The 15,430-nt window shown below is 31.9% G+C and overlaps 1 protein-coding gene across 1 annotated transcript; it reads right to left on the bottom strand.

Annotated features, from left to right (window-relative positions):
- Positions 1-2,330: 2,330 nt before the first annotated feature.
- On the bottom strand, positions 2,331-7,774 carry LOC132041506 (GCN5-related N-acetyltransferase 7, chloroplastic). The gene is made up of 5 exons (XM_059432218.1): positions 7,407-7,774; positions 5,546-5,701; positions 3,830-3,925; positions 3,519-3,639; positions 2,331-2,597 (listed from the first exon to the last, which is right to left on the bottom strand). The coding sequence occupies exons 1-5, from the start codon at positions 7,707-7,709 to the stop codon at positions 2,419-2,421; spliced, it is 855 nt and encodes a 284-aa protein (XP_059288201.1). The 5' UTR covers positions 7,710-7,774; the 3' UTR covers positions 2,331-2,418.
- Between the last annotated feature and the right edge of the window lie 7,656 nt (positions 7,775-15,430).

Raw genomic sequence — 15,430 nt, 5'->3', positions numbered from 1 at the left:
CTACAAACTCTCTAGCCTGACGCTCAATCTGCACACCTTCTATCAAGGGTCATATCTTCGGTAAGTTGAAGTTGCGTCATATCATGCCTAATCACTTCTTCGCACGACTTCTTCGGCCTACCTCTTCCATTTTTCAGGTCCACCACTGCCGAACTCTCACACCTCCTCACTAGAGTATCTATGCATCTCCTCTACACATGATCGAACCATCTCAACATTCCTTCCTGTATCTTGTCCACCATGGGAGTCACTTCCACCTTATCCCGAATCCGTGGAATAAAGGGAAGGCTTGACCACAATTTTCCAAGCGAGAGATAGAATCTCACTAATTGGAAGGAAAATGAGAGCTTTAATCCATTACGATTCGCTTCCTTGGTATAGAGACATCTTTGTCATAAAATAGAGAACTCCAAAGCCCTATTTTGCAGATCAAAGAGCGATGTAATTCCCATTCATCCGAAATAATCACTTCAGTCATAATCTTATTCCTCCTGGTATGCTCACTCATCTATTTCAGTATTTTCATTTCTGCTACCTTCATCTTCTGGACATGAGTTTTCTTAATTGGCCAACACTCTGCCCGATACAGTATAGTTGGTCTAACCTCCATTTCGTAGAACTTGCCCTTAAGTCCAAACAAAGACATTCTTATCACACAAAACGTGGAATGCGATCCTCCATTTCATCCATCCCGCTCCAATATATGTGACATCATTATCAATCTCCCTATTGCTTTGGATTACTGACCCAGGTACTTGAAACTTCCCCTCTTCCTCATTTGCTATATGAATCACGTCACTGAATTTACACTCTAAGTATTCTATCTTAGTCACCCCCCCCCCCCCCCCCCCCCCCCCCCCCCCCCCCCCCCCCCCCCCCAACTTGAAACCATTAAAGAATCTAGGATTTGTCTCTAAATCTCCAACTTCGCGTCTTGTCAATCGATCTATTATTTACAAATAACATGCACTATGGCACCTCCCCTTGAATGTGACATGTCAGTGCGTCCATCACCAAGGCAAACAGAAACGGGCTAAAAGCAGATTCCTAGTGCAGACCCATCATGACTGGGAAGTGTTCTGAGTCACCTCCCACTGTCTTTACCTAGTCGTGGCTCCATCATACATGTCTTTAATCACTCTAATGTATGCTACAAGAACACCTGTAGCTTCCAGACATCTCCATAAAACCTCGCTTGGGACTTTGTCGTATGTCTTTTTTAGGTCAACGAACATCATATGCAAGTCCCTCTTTCTCTTCGTATACTGCTTCACCAACCTCCTCACAAGGTGAATGACTTCCGTGGTTGAATCCGAATTGATTCTCCGAAATAGACACATTCCTCCTCATCCTTGCTTCCATCACTCTCACTCAAATATTGAGTTGATCAGTTAAATTTAAATTCAAAAACTAATCTTTCGATAAGTGAAGAATGTCACATAAATTGAGACAGGGAGTACATTTTAAGTTTCACTTGTGTTCATTTCCTCTTCGATTTGTACCCAAGCACGATTATCCTTAATAAAATAATTTATAATCACCGTCTCAAGATCCATTTTGAACAACTGAAAATATTATGAGAAAATGTTATATCACGGTCTAAAATTTTATAAGTTATTGCAAATAATAGATCGACATCTGATGTTTAGTCTGTAAAATGAGCAATATATGAGCAAACATTATATCCGAGGATAAGGTTCTCCAGAGCGGTAATTTCTGAAGGGCTACATTTTCACAGCACAAAATCTAAATTATAGCCTAAAAAGGAGACATTTGTTTAAATTAGTGTTCTTTACATTAATTGGTTGGATTTGGTCCTCATAAGTAGTGAAAATTATTACTCCATCCGTTTCAATTTATGTGAACTCATTTGACTGGACACGACATTTAAGAAAGAGGAAAGACTTTTAAAACTTGTAATTCAAAATAAGTCTTGAATATTTGTTTCCAAATTAGGAAATAGGTCATTCATTTTGACACGGACTAAAAAGAAAATAGGTTCACATAAATTGAAACAGAGAGAGTATGAAAATAAGATACATTACTTGCTATAGTTAAATCGCACTGATAATGTAAAAATTCTTTAACATAAGCTAAATCCTTTAAAAGTTTCCAACAGATATCGTGTCTCTGGTGAAATTAACAGGTGAAAATGTTCTGAGGCATAAATCAATAAATAAACGTTTGGAATATGTATGTATATAGCGAACAAACAATATTTTTTTTTACATGTTCAATATGATTGTGCAAACATGGACACAATGAATACATGGGAAATTTATTTGCAATAAAAATCTACAAGAAATGACACAATGTGGGAAATTTTCTTCTCTTTTTCCCCATAGCCCCCCTCAAACTTTTGATTTCTTGGAGGGCCTTTTCCTTTCTTGAGTTAAAAATCACAATTTTGTGTACATTTTACAGTGAAACATCAGAAGAATTGGAGAGTTCTGTCCATAAAAGAAGCCTTCGAGGTCGATCTAAGAACCTTGCTTGCCACGCAGGTTCCTCATTCTCTTGTTCAAAGCCACACTTCATGTACAACTTTCTTGCTGGCTCGTTGTCGATGGCAACATGGACATATAAATCACTTATTCCTGAAAAAGATCGCAAAAAAGAACGCCTTAGTAATGTAATGCGACAAAAAACATACCAGGTTCCTGTGAATCCAAAGGAAATGAAGAACCAATTAAGAAGAATAGGAGGTGTTTAGTAATTAAATGCATCTAAGAAATAAGAAATGGTGCTTGCAATAAAATATTGCACTGTCTCGAGACAGAACTGTTAGAAGCTCAAGAACCGGTAGAGGAAACCCTAGCCAATGATAGTGTGTATATACATAGATGTATATATAAGGTAACTCCGTTGCAGTGAGCTTGCTCACATTGCTTGTCTCAAGCCCGGATAAAGGAGGGTGGTTGCGGTAGGTTGACAACCAACATAAAACTTGTCAATTCAAGATGAATCCTCATATACATACCACATTTACCAGAAGGTGCAAGTAGCACACATTGAGGATAAAATGAGAGGAGGTCACTTGAGATAGTTTGGTCATGTCTTGCACAACCTACAGGTGCACCCATTAGGTGTGAAACTATAGTGAAGGAAGGCGTTAAAAGAGGACGGCATAGACCTAAAATCACATGGAAGGATGTTGTCCAGAAAAACCTACTATTTCATGAAATCAATGCAGACTTAACTAACATAAGGCACAATGGAGGAAAAAGAACATATAGGTGATATCCACTAGTTGGGAATAGGTTTTTGGTCTTATTAAAGACTTCTACTATTATTATTAAAATTTATAAATTTATTTACATACATTTGACTTAGTTACTTTTATATTTTTATTTGGTGTGATGATTACACGAGTTGACCTTAAATGGGATAGTGAGGATTCATATAGACAACTCCAACTTGTTAGGGACGGACGCGAAATTGTTGTTGTACACATATATAGTAAAGTGCAAACACATAATCATGGTAAAGCTGAGGGATATCTAAATCAGAGAAAATACCCATGTCTTTAGCAACCATTTTTGCTTTAGAAATAAGAGCGTAGCCGAGGCCATTTCTTTGCAATTCTCCAGCAACGCATACATTACTCAAATATCCCCTAGCAAAATCAGCTCCGATTCCCTGTTTGGATGCCAGTAGAATGATATAATTACTAATACAAAAAGCGTCCTTCTTGTTAGAAATGCAAGATTCAATAAACATTGCAAATGCAGACAATATCTATATCTTGTGAAGTTTCACATCAATGACAAATGCATTGGGAAAAAAAAGCGAATAATCGCATAATAAACTAGCAGGTGTCCTATGATACCTTTGGTTTCGCTCCTGTGATTTCATCAGGAAGCCTGATGCACTGGTTAATATCCAGTGTCCCGACGACAACCAGATCTGAGTTATCCTGAGAAAACTGCAAGTAATGGAAACTAAAAGAAATTAAATATTATTGCATAAAGTACAGTTGAAGTTGATTATTAATACAGATGCAAGCAATAATGTACATTAGATTTATTATACCTATGAATCCTTAGAAACATATACATTATTCACAGAATTCCAAAAGAGACAAAGATCGCAAGAAAAGTTACAGCATAACTTGCTGGTTAGATCATTCCGAAATCATGTACAAATAGAACGACAACAGAGGGAGAAAAAAAGATGACATCTATGCCAAGTGTCAACTTATCCAAAAAAAGAATAACTGAATCCGCGTCAGAATTGGGATGAATATAAACGTGTACATAGTATTTATTTTCTTCTTCCACACAACTTCAGACTTTCATTTGGTATTTTACTTTCATAGTTAGAAATCTTATCTTATACTCCTTACACTTCACCAAAAAAAACAAAAAAAAGAAGAAACTAACTATGCATTCTTTTGATTTCATGCAAATATCAGTTAACATCAGAAGCTTTAACAGGTTTTAAACCTTCTTAGAAAGCTTGCTAAATTGCTTATGCGCTTCTTACGATTTTTCCTGATGGCTAATACGTAGAGCCCTAAGGGTGTTGACGTTGTCACACCTTTGACTACTCAAATAGGTGCAATCAGTGTTTCATCTCCTCTACCTACTGGGCAGCAACAATAGCCTTTTTCAGGTACAAATAATCACGTGGTTATTGTCACTGCTAGTGTTCAGAAAATTGACGGTAAAGACAGGGAACTTCTTGATGCATTGGTGTGTTCTAACGTTGAACAGTTGAAGTCTCGTACTCCTATAACATTACTGAGCAGGTTAGTAAGTTACAAGGTGAGGACATCTTTGAGCAAGGAGAGGAGGAAGAAGCATTGAATCAATGTCTTGCAAATGCAGCTAGGCACAACGACATCTCCCCTAGGTCAGGAAGTAAGGAAAAAATTCACAGAAGAAAGAAGAGTTGGGATTGGTAAGAAAAAACTCACAGAAGAATGAAGAGTTGGGATTGGTAAGGTGAATGAGGACTTTCGTCCAAGGCACTTGCTAATGAGAGTCGCAAAGCAAAAGGTCACAATTTCAACAACTTCTACAAGATCCAATAAATCCTACAAGGTGTGATGAATTATCAAGTATTTTGAGGAGGAAGACAAGTAACAACTTTATCAAGTTAAAATAGTTGGGCCAACTAGCAACCTCAGCATAAAACTGTCCACTGGCGAAATCTGGAATTTCATCAAGGGAGTTCAAGATTTAATATATATCTACCTAAAGTAATTTTTGACCTATATATGTAGTATAATTTTTCGATGGAGGGTGTTCAACTGACCACCCTTCAGCCTATATGGCTCTGACACTGGACTCTGGACAATAACCGCCTTAAAGCTTCAAAAAAACATGTCTTTTTCTTTTTTATAAGAAAAGATTAGCCTCATCTAAGGGACTAAAAGAGAAACCAGCCAGAATAATCCATGTCCATTGCCAATCCTATAGTATCTCCAGTAAAGCTAAGGCCGATTGACTAGAAACACTAGTTGCATAAACAATCAAAGATACTTTCCTAAGGAAGGTTAAAACAAGATAAAGCGAAGAAACCAAAATATAAGGATGCTTACTTTACAAGAAGTACTCAAATCATATGCAACATTTGAGACTTTTGAAAATGGAAGGGTGGCATTGATGCAAGAAACTCTTCCAAAGCCGACTCTTTTCCCAGCAATACGTTCCGTCAGTGCTTCAAACTCGCGTTCAGTCAGGTACTTTGTATGATCCTAATAGAACTTGATAAGGAGGATATAACCATCAGTATATACTTTAACAGGATGCGAGAATATTAGCAAATTTAGGCATAACTTGAAATGATGAGGGGCCAGCTATCTTAGTTGCTGGAAAAACTAAATAGACTACAATTAACATTTTCGTAGAACAAAGATAACATTTTTCTTTAACCGGAACAGACATTGCCATAAAAATAAATGGAAAGGAAGGAAAACTAAGATTCCTTGGATAAAAGGGAAAAACCCATTAATCCTGGAAAGGTAAAGTTCACAGGCTCCTCACATTAATTACAATAACACAAGGATACACAAGCTCTCAGGCAAATTACAATAAAGATATTAACTTCAAAACGCCACCTTTCTTCTTTGATAGAGTAGAAAAAGAGAAACACCATAAATGGAACTAATAATGGCAATTGTTGAGTCAAAGAGAAGAGAATTCAATAATCTTGTGCAGCTAATTCTTGGAAAGACAAATTCACAAAATATTAACAGTAAAGATATTAACTTTAAAAATCCACTTTTTTTCTTTGATAAAGTAGAAAAGAGAAACACCATAAACTGGACTAGGAATGGACATTGTTGAGTCAAAAAGAATCCACAATGAAATTCAACACCATTAAAATGCCAAATATTACCAATAAAGATATTAAACTTTAAAAAATCCAACCTTTTTTTCTTTGATAAAGTAGAAAAAGAGAAACACCACAAACTGAACTAGGAATGACATTTGTGCAGCTAAATCCACAAACTCTTACATCAATTACAATGATATTCAACACAATTAAGCAAAGTTAAAATTAAAAGGTTGATTCTTTATATTCTTGGAGAGACAAATTCACAATCTCACACATAAAGAAACTAACAATAAACATACCAACTTGTGCAGCTAAATCAACAATATCTTTACATCAATTACAATGAAATTCAACACTACATTAACAATAACTAATTTAAAAAAAAAAAAAACAATAAAGATGTTAACTTTACAACAGCAACGTACCTAGTGAAATCCCACAAATGTATAAAGATGTTAACTTTAAAGTGCAATAACCTTTTGCAGCTTAATAAACAAATTCAATTAAACTCAAATTCAACACTAAATTAACAATAACTAATCAAATTTAGCTAGGAAGAGGCAAAAAAAGATACTAAAATTAAAGAAACAACATAAACTGAGCTAAGAATGGCAATTCTTGAGTAAAGATTTTTTTAAAAAAAATTAAAAAAAAAAAAAACCAATAATCTTGTTCAGCTAATTCCACATATTCTTACATCAATCACAATGAAACTCAACACTACATTAACAAAAAGTAAATAAATTTAGCTAGGGAGAGAAAAAAAAAGATACTAACAATAAAGAAACAACATAAACTGAGCTAGGAATGGCCATTCTTGAATAATAATAAAAAATTAAAAAAAATAAAAACCAATAATCTTATGCAGCTAAATCCACATATTCTTACATCAATTACAATGAAACAACACTATATTAACAATAACTAATTAAATTTAGCTAGGAAGAGGCAAAAAATATACTAACAATAAAGAAACAGCATAAACTGAGCTAGGAATGGCCAAAAAAAAAAACCACATATTTTTACATCAATTAAACTCAAATTCAAAACTATATTAACAATAACTAATTAAATTTAGCTAAGTAAAAAAATAAATTGTGGAGCAAGAGCAATAAACTCACTTGTGTGTTAAGGGTATCATGATGAAAAGCATAAAAAGTTCTAACACGTAGAGAAGAAGCAGCCCATAATTCATTTTCAGATTTAGCTTCATATACACTCAAACATGATTTATCAATCAAGATTGGTTGTGGGGTTGTTGAAAAAGTTTCTTTAAGTTGAGATGAACAAAAAATAGTGGAACCAAAATGTGTACTACTGTAATTATTGCAATTATAGCCATTTTTGGAGTTGGATATTTTGGGACTAATGTAAAGAGAAGAAGTTTTTGGTGTGTATGAAAATGGTGAGATGAGGATTGCCATTTTTTCTTTTTTGGTTTGATTTGTTATGGTCCAAGCTTTTTCTAGTTGTTTGATTTTTTCTTTTCCTTTTTCTTTTTTAGTTTCTTGATGGTTGGACTATGTTATGATTCAAAAGAGATTCTTACTTGTAACACTTGTTATACCATATTAGTTTGTCCAAAAAAAAAAAAAAAAAATTATATTTAGAAATAATTTAAGGTTATCAAATGATTTATGATCACATAAATATTTAAGGTTTATTTTGAATCACATATTTAAAAAAAATATGTTAAATTAAGATAATCTTTTTAGAACAGAAGGAGTAGTATTTTTTCCCCTCCTAATTTTTCTTAAAGAAGAAGTAAATAATTACATACAAAAATTAGAAGTGCAAAAGACGGGTTCTAAGTGGAGGAGTAGAAGGCACGTCCCCTTCAATCAACTTGCATGTGGTAAAGGTTGACCCCTAATTTAAGTGCTGATAAAATTATTATTTTCTTTATTATAATTATGTACTTATAATGTATCAAATAAAAAAAATATTTTTTTAAAATATTTCAATAAGGCTTTTATGAGTCAATTTGGACTACATATCAGTCCAATTTAGGTTGCATGTCAGGCCAACTTTTAGATGAATTGGATTGAAATGGGCAAGTCATTGACCGGCACAAACTTAAACGGGTTGTACAAATTATATTTTTATGGGCTAATTCTATTACCCCTACATCAACACTAGTTCCGCAATTGCTATCTTGATTGTCGCCATAGGGATGCGGGTTATTTTTTTGATTGAGCGGAATTTGAACTCGAAACCGATGGATTTTTAGGCGAAGGGCAAAAATTAAAGACTTTGAAGGACATTCCGTGCAAAAAAAATGTAGAGATCCCCATATCCAAAGGTCACTGGGATGGTAAACTCTTGCTATGTTGTCGATAGATGCACTACTTTAGAATCATTTTTCCTTAGTTTTTTTTTTTTAATACTAGACTTTGTAATTTTAGCCTTTTTTTTCCTTTTAGTTCTAATTATGTCCGTGCGATGCACGGGACCCAACATAATTAATTTGGTTACTCACTATAGGAATTAATAGTTAGATTTTGAATCAACTTATTGGTCTTATGGTATATCTCAGTATCGAGGATGAGACAAAAGAACTGTATTTGTTTATAAACTCTCCTGGGGGCTGGATATATGCAATTTGTGTGACCAGATGTCCATATAGTATGCATGGGATTAGCCGCTTCAATGGGATCTTTTATCCTGGTCGGAGGAGAAATTACCAAACGTCTAGCATTCCCTCACGCTTGGCGCCAATGAGGTTTTTATTTGAGAGAAAAAAGAAGACTATGCCTTTGCCATATGAATACTAAGTAATAATAGCATGACACTTCGAATTCAATATGAGAAATTTTTGTATTTTTTTTTTCCTTTCAAAACATTAGATTCTATATCGAGAGAGTAGTATGAGATAAGGGGTATTTCCGATTTGCTCTTATCTATTGGGAGTTCAGTTCAGCGACACAAACTTTTTTGTTTTCATGCCGGAGAGTTCTTGACAATATTTATGTTATGAAAGAGTATGAAAAAAGAAGAAGATTTTTTTCCTTATTTGATCGGATTAAAGAGAAACTTTGGGATTGCTGAATCATAGAAAAGGAAAAAAAAACATATTTATGGTTTGTATATTTTGGAAAGAATACCGTGATTCTCCTTAGTGACTCTCCATATTTTGTTTCTTTTCCTCTTATTTTTCCCCTTAATTTCTCAATTTATTATTAAAATTTGTCTTATTTTGGTTATGTCCGCTTTTTTATATTTAGTAAGTTGACAATTCAAATATCCTACATGTCAAGTTTATAATCACAAGATTCAAAGGATAGTTTATTATATTATACACATTTTTAATTTAGAACTGCAAGATTCAAAAGTCTATTTTTATTTCTTAAACTCTGCGTCTAGTCAAAGTTAGACACTTAAACTGAGACAGAGGGAGTATAAGCCAAATGAAGGAAAAGAAAAGGACAATTGAGACACTGCGGACACGTGGGGACCTAAAAAAGTAAACACACAAGAGATGGAATTAATCTTAAACTTCCGAAATGTACACATGTTAGTCCCTGCTTAGAGTACAATTTGATGTGATTTCTATATAGAGTAATAAAACAAAGTGTAGAAGTAAAGAAATATGATAACGTAAAAGTGGAATACACGTGTACATGTGGCAAACCAAGTAGTAGTACTTGTTAAATGAAGTGGACCCTCAACTGGAAAAAAAAGGAAAGAAACCAAATACAATTGAAAGAAGTCCAAATTTAGTGTACAACTCAGAAAGCTTTTGGTACAATATTCAAAAGTCTATTCTTATGTCTTAAACTCCGTGTCTAGTCAAAGTTAGACACTTAAACTTAGACAGATGGAGTATATGCCAAATGAAGGAAATGAAAGGACAATTGAGACACTGCGGAAACGTGGGGACCTAAAAAGTAAACACACAAGAGGTGAAATTAATGTTAAACTTCAGAAATATATATATGTTAGTCCCTGTTTAGAGTACAATTTCATGTGCTTTCTATATAGAGTAATAAAATAAAGTGTAGAAGTAAAGAAATATGATAACGTAAAATTGGATTACACGTGTACAAGTGGCAAACTAAGTAGTAGTGCTTGTTAAATGAAGTGGACCCACAACTGGAAAAAAAAAAACCAAATATAATTGAAATAAGTCCAAATTTAATGTACAACTCAGAAAGCTTTTGGTACAATTTGCTATTGCTGTGTTAGTCCCTCTTGGACATTTATATATATTAGAAAATGTTTGATGACTAAGGAGTTTGTAACCTCAACATACTTTCTTCTTACCTGCATAGCCCATTGCTATTTTAAACAGCACTTCATCATTTCCTTTTGGGAAAAGGGTCAAAAATACCCCTCTACTTTAGAAAAAGGGCTAAAAATATCCTTTGAACTTATTTTGGGTCAAAAATACCCCTCCCATCCTTAAAGTTTTCAAATATACCCCTGTCTTGACGGAAATTATCCCCCAAAATAACCCGAAAATATTTTTTAAATCCGCTCCATCATTTAAACCGGACTCAACATAAAATGGGAAAAAATAATTAATTGTTCCTTGAATTTCTAAAAAGATAAATAATTTGAGACAACTATTTTTAATAATCACGACAAATATTTGAGACGGATGGAATACTAAAGAGTATAAAAAAGGAAAGGGAAAAGGGTCAAAAATATTTTTTAAATCCGCTCCATCATTTAAACCGGACTCAACTAAATAAAAACCCATAAGATCCCCTTATTCCCCCAATACGTAGGTTTGAGGTAATTGGGGGAATAAGGGATCTTATGGGTTATTATTTAGTTGGGTGTGGTTTAAATGATGGAGTGGGTTTAAAAAATAATTTCAGATCATTTTGGAAGATAATTTCCGTCAAGACAGGGGTATATTTGAAAACTTTATAGATGAGAGGGGTATTTTTGACCTAAAATAAGTTCGGAGGATATTTTTAGCCTTTTTTCAAAAGTAGAGGGGTATTTTTGACCCTTTTCCCTTTCCTTTTTTATACTCTTTAGTATTCCATCCGTCTCAAATATTTGTCGTGATTATTAAAAATAGTTGTCTCAAATTATTTATCTTTTTAGAAATTCAAGGAACAATTAATTATTTTTTCCCATTTTATACTTAGCAGAATTTTGTCATTAATGGAGACTACACATAAATAGAGTAAACATTTAATAGATAGAGATTATGACTTAGACATAAATAAGGATGAAGTTAGTCAAATCCCCCTCCTAATTAATATTTCTTAAAGAATGTATCAAACAAAAAGGCGACAAATAATTCGAGACAGAAGGAGTAGTTATTTGAACAATCTCAGAAAATCTTCTAAACACAAAACCAAGAACTAATTGGGCTCTTTCTTATTTTAGTATTATATGGCTTTGAAACCCAGCCCCATTGGTTCAAGTAATTGCACGGTTTTCTTCAAATGGACTGGCCTTTAATTTTTGTCTTCAAATGGGCTGGTCTTTAATTTTGCTCCTTCAAAATCCAACTTATGTCTGTAGGGCATAAGTTTTCTAAAGAGGCTAGCATAACTTGTGGATATTATAATACATAAGTTATATTTCTATACGCATAAGTTCGATTTTGAAGGGAAAAATTAAAGATCAGCCATTTGATGGACAAAATTTAAAGACCAGCACAGAATAGGACCAAAAGTGCAAATGACCTCTGTTAGCTTGACGCTGGCGCTGAATGTTGGAAAACGGCCCAATTTCCCAAAACCAAAGCTTTTGTTGACTTCATTGATTGAGATATAGTTTTCACTATTAGAAGTGCAAAAATTACTAATATAAGGGAGAATACCAATTTTTTATAGTCGTCACATGAATTTTTTGTCTCTTTTTATCCCTAATTAAAGTTTTTATTACTTTGCGAACTTGTACAAATTTTGGTAAATTTTGAGAACTTTAAGGCCTTTTTTTATGCCACTAGGAGCCTGTTTGGATGTGATTAAAAAAAGCAGCTTATAAGCTGGAAACAGCTTATAAGCCAAAAAAAAAAAAAGTTGGGGTAGCCCAACTTATGTTTTTTGACTTATAAGCTGTTTTAGATAAGCTAAGACAAACGGCCCAATTAATTTTTTGGGCTTATTTTAAGACAAATGCTTTTTGTTCTACCCAAACAATCAAAAAAATCGAAAACAAACATAAGCAACTTATAAGCCAATCCAAACGGGCTCTAAAGATGCTGATGTAATGGAAAAGATTTGTGGTCCCACAAAACATGCTTATACATATTTGAGTCTTTTATGAGAAATATATTAAATTTGTTTAAAATTATATATTTCCTTAAGAATTTATTATAGGCACTTAAAGAATATAATTATCATGTCAATCAAATTCTATAATATAGGCTTAATTATTGAATTAAAATATTATTTTTATAATACTATTTATTATTTGTTGATGTTAATTACCAATTATCATTTGCTATTTAAAAATCTCTTCGTTCGGTTACAGATAAAGTTTTTTATTTTATCCTGTAATTTTGTGTCGTACATGCTGATAAAAATAAGTAATTAACAAAGATTTTACTTAAGGTAAGATTAGGTTTAAAATCAAAAGAGTAAATACAAATAGATTATCATTGTTAAATATACTTAAAAATGAATCGAAATTGTAAATTATAGTCCGAAGTACGTTAGTTAATTATGCAAATTTTACGTGTGCACGCTTTCAACATCAAACATAACTAATAAATTACTATATTAAAAGAGGAACTATAAAATATTATAGTTATAAAAACACTGTAGTTAAAGAAACCAAACAGTAATAATACTAAACAATTGCAAAAAGTGGAGTATATTTTTTACCCTTTTAATATTAAAATATTTTGCAAAATACTGTATAATACACAAAATAGTTAAATTCAACATGAAAAAGTTATTACAGTGTGAATTTCATAAAATGATTTATTAAATTAAGAAAAAGAAAAAGAAGTTATTTTTTAACTTGCATCTTTTGGAAGGAAAATGAAAGCTTAAAGTAAGAACAATTTAATTTTATGGACTTTTCAATAATTTTTTTCGTGTGTTTAATTTGAGAAAACATCTAAAAAATATCTTGTAATATCAAGGGTCTTAATTATTTATATTTATTTATAAGTTAGCTCTATTGATTCATCATACAACAATATTTTTTTGCAGTAAATATTTTTGACATTAATTGAATATTGTAATATTTTTTGGTAAAAAAATAAGTAAGTTTAATTCAAAAAACAAATGAAATTAATTTAACATATGAAAAGTCGAATTTGGATCATCAGAGATTTTAGTCTAAACTCACCCTCCGTGGACGAACCTTGCTGATATTTAGGTAAATAGAAATTAGAAATTTGATTATTTTTTTAAATCTAATATATAAACCAAGAAAAATGTTTTCCCTTAACTTTCGGATAGAAGTCTATTGAAAGTATCAAATTAATATTAGAAAAACAAAGGAACAATAGCAGGAAAAAATTACAAAATATCTACAAATTAAATTTTGTAAGATCGGTTTGGGCCCGGGCTTATCACGGGCCAAATGACACTAGTTATATAAGCAGTTTGAGATTATAGAACTAACTGGTTCATGAAATAAAGGAAAATATTGACTTGCTGGGATAAATTTGAGATTGTTTAGTTTTGTGTTCGATTTTTATTTCAATATAAGCAATCCCAAAATTAAGTATGCTATAAGTTTGATATTATTTCTACGCTTATTTTTATAACATATTTTCAAACCGCTTTGTTATGCATTACTTGAGCCGAGGGTCTTTCGGAAACAATCTCGCTAGGGATAACGTATGCGTATACTCTACCCTTCCTAGACCCTGCCTATGAAAATATACTGGGTATGTTGTTGTTTTTATACCATATTTAATGTGAGAACAAATCTCGGGATAACTAATACTCTTGGATAAACCAATCAAATTATGAAAGTGTTCTTCTCCTAATCTCTTTTCCCAAAGTATCTAGTATTATAAAAGCAAGCACATATTTTATATTATACTCAGGATATCCTCTTTAATCTAATGGTTAATGAACAAACATCTATAAAGGAAAAAGTATATTTATTAAATAATTTCATTATGTTTTAAGTTGAATATTATGATTTCCATACTACTCCATATAATTTTGAAATGAGCTAAGTATTTACAAATCAAACAACCCTTAAAGCCTGTCTGGAAAGCCACCTGGTAATTGGACTTGGTGTAATTACTACCCTAGTAATTACACAGCCTAGTAATTATACAGTATTGTAATTACAACGACGTGTTTGTTTGTCATAATGTAATTACAGTATAATTACAAGCGTGCTATTTGGTTGCATAAGTGTAATTACACAGTTAGTTTAATTTAAAAATAAAATGTAATTATAAAATTTTTAAATTAGTATTTAAAAAATATGTGCCTTTATAAATGATATTAAATTAGTTATTTAATAATACATTGTTTCTTGAAAGTATGTTAATTAATAATCATATATTTGTAACTAATATTGTAAAAAATAATTGATATATAATATCAAAATTATAATATTTTAATTTTAATTGATTATAAAACTTAAAAGCATACCTTTTTGTGAGAACATCATGGGATTGGATGTTTGACAAAAAAAGAATATTTATAAATATAATGCCATAACACTATTCAAATGTTTGTCAACAATTCTATCAACTGTAAGTGAAAAATAAACAACATGCAATGTAAAATAACAAGTCAATAGTACTAAAGCAAATATTTTTAAAATCGAAAATATAACCTAAATTCAAAATCCAAAAGATTTTTTTTTAACATAATACTCTTATGTCAAATTCCAACATTACATAAGTAAGTTTCAACGTAACATAAGTAAATACTTCTATGATTCAAAAGAAAGGAAAAATACATAGTATGTCTATAACCTCATTCACAACGAAATTCTACTTTAATAATGTCACTTATTATATGCCAAATTTGTTAATGACTCATTCTTTATAATATTAAGAGATATAGTTTAAAAAATTATAATATTAACAGGGTTATACTAAATGAATAAAATAAAAAATTAAAAAAATACGAGCAATTACATGGAACCACAACAAGTAAAGGTTGGGAATGAGAAGAAAGGAAATGAAATATAAACTCTATAAAAAGAAAAAATATATTTTAAAAAATACAAATAATTAAATAGTAAAAATAAA

The sequence above is a fragment of the Lycium ferocissimum genome, unplaced genomic scaffold, assembly GCF_029784015.1.
Source record: "Lycium ferocissimum isolate CSIRO_LF1 unplaced genomic scaffold, AGI_CSIRO_Lferr_CH_V1 ctg105, whole genome shotgun sequence".
NCBI lineage: Eukaryota > Viridiplantae > Streptophyta > Magnoliopsida > Solanales > Solanaceae > Lycium > Lycium ferocissimum.
This window is presented reverse-complemented; position numbering and strand designations above follow the sequence as displayed.

What these genes read in the sequence shown, in the direction of transcription:
- LOC132041506 (XM_059432218.1), bottom strand. Translation starts at nt 7,709, where the DNA reads ATGGCAATCCTCATCTCACCATTTTCATACACACCAAAAACTTCTTCT. An exon ending in TCACAGGAGCGAAACCAAAG is followed by an intron (nt 3,640 to 3,829) that starts GTATCATAGGAC and finishes GCATCCAAACAG; the next exon opens with GGAATCGGAGCTGATTTTGC. An exon ending in AATGGTTGCTAAAGACATGG is followed by an intron (nt 2,598 to 3,518) that starts GTATTTTCTCTG and finishes GATCTTTTTCAG; the next exon opens with GAATAAGTGATTTATATGTC.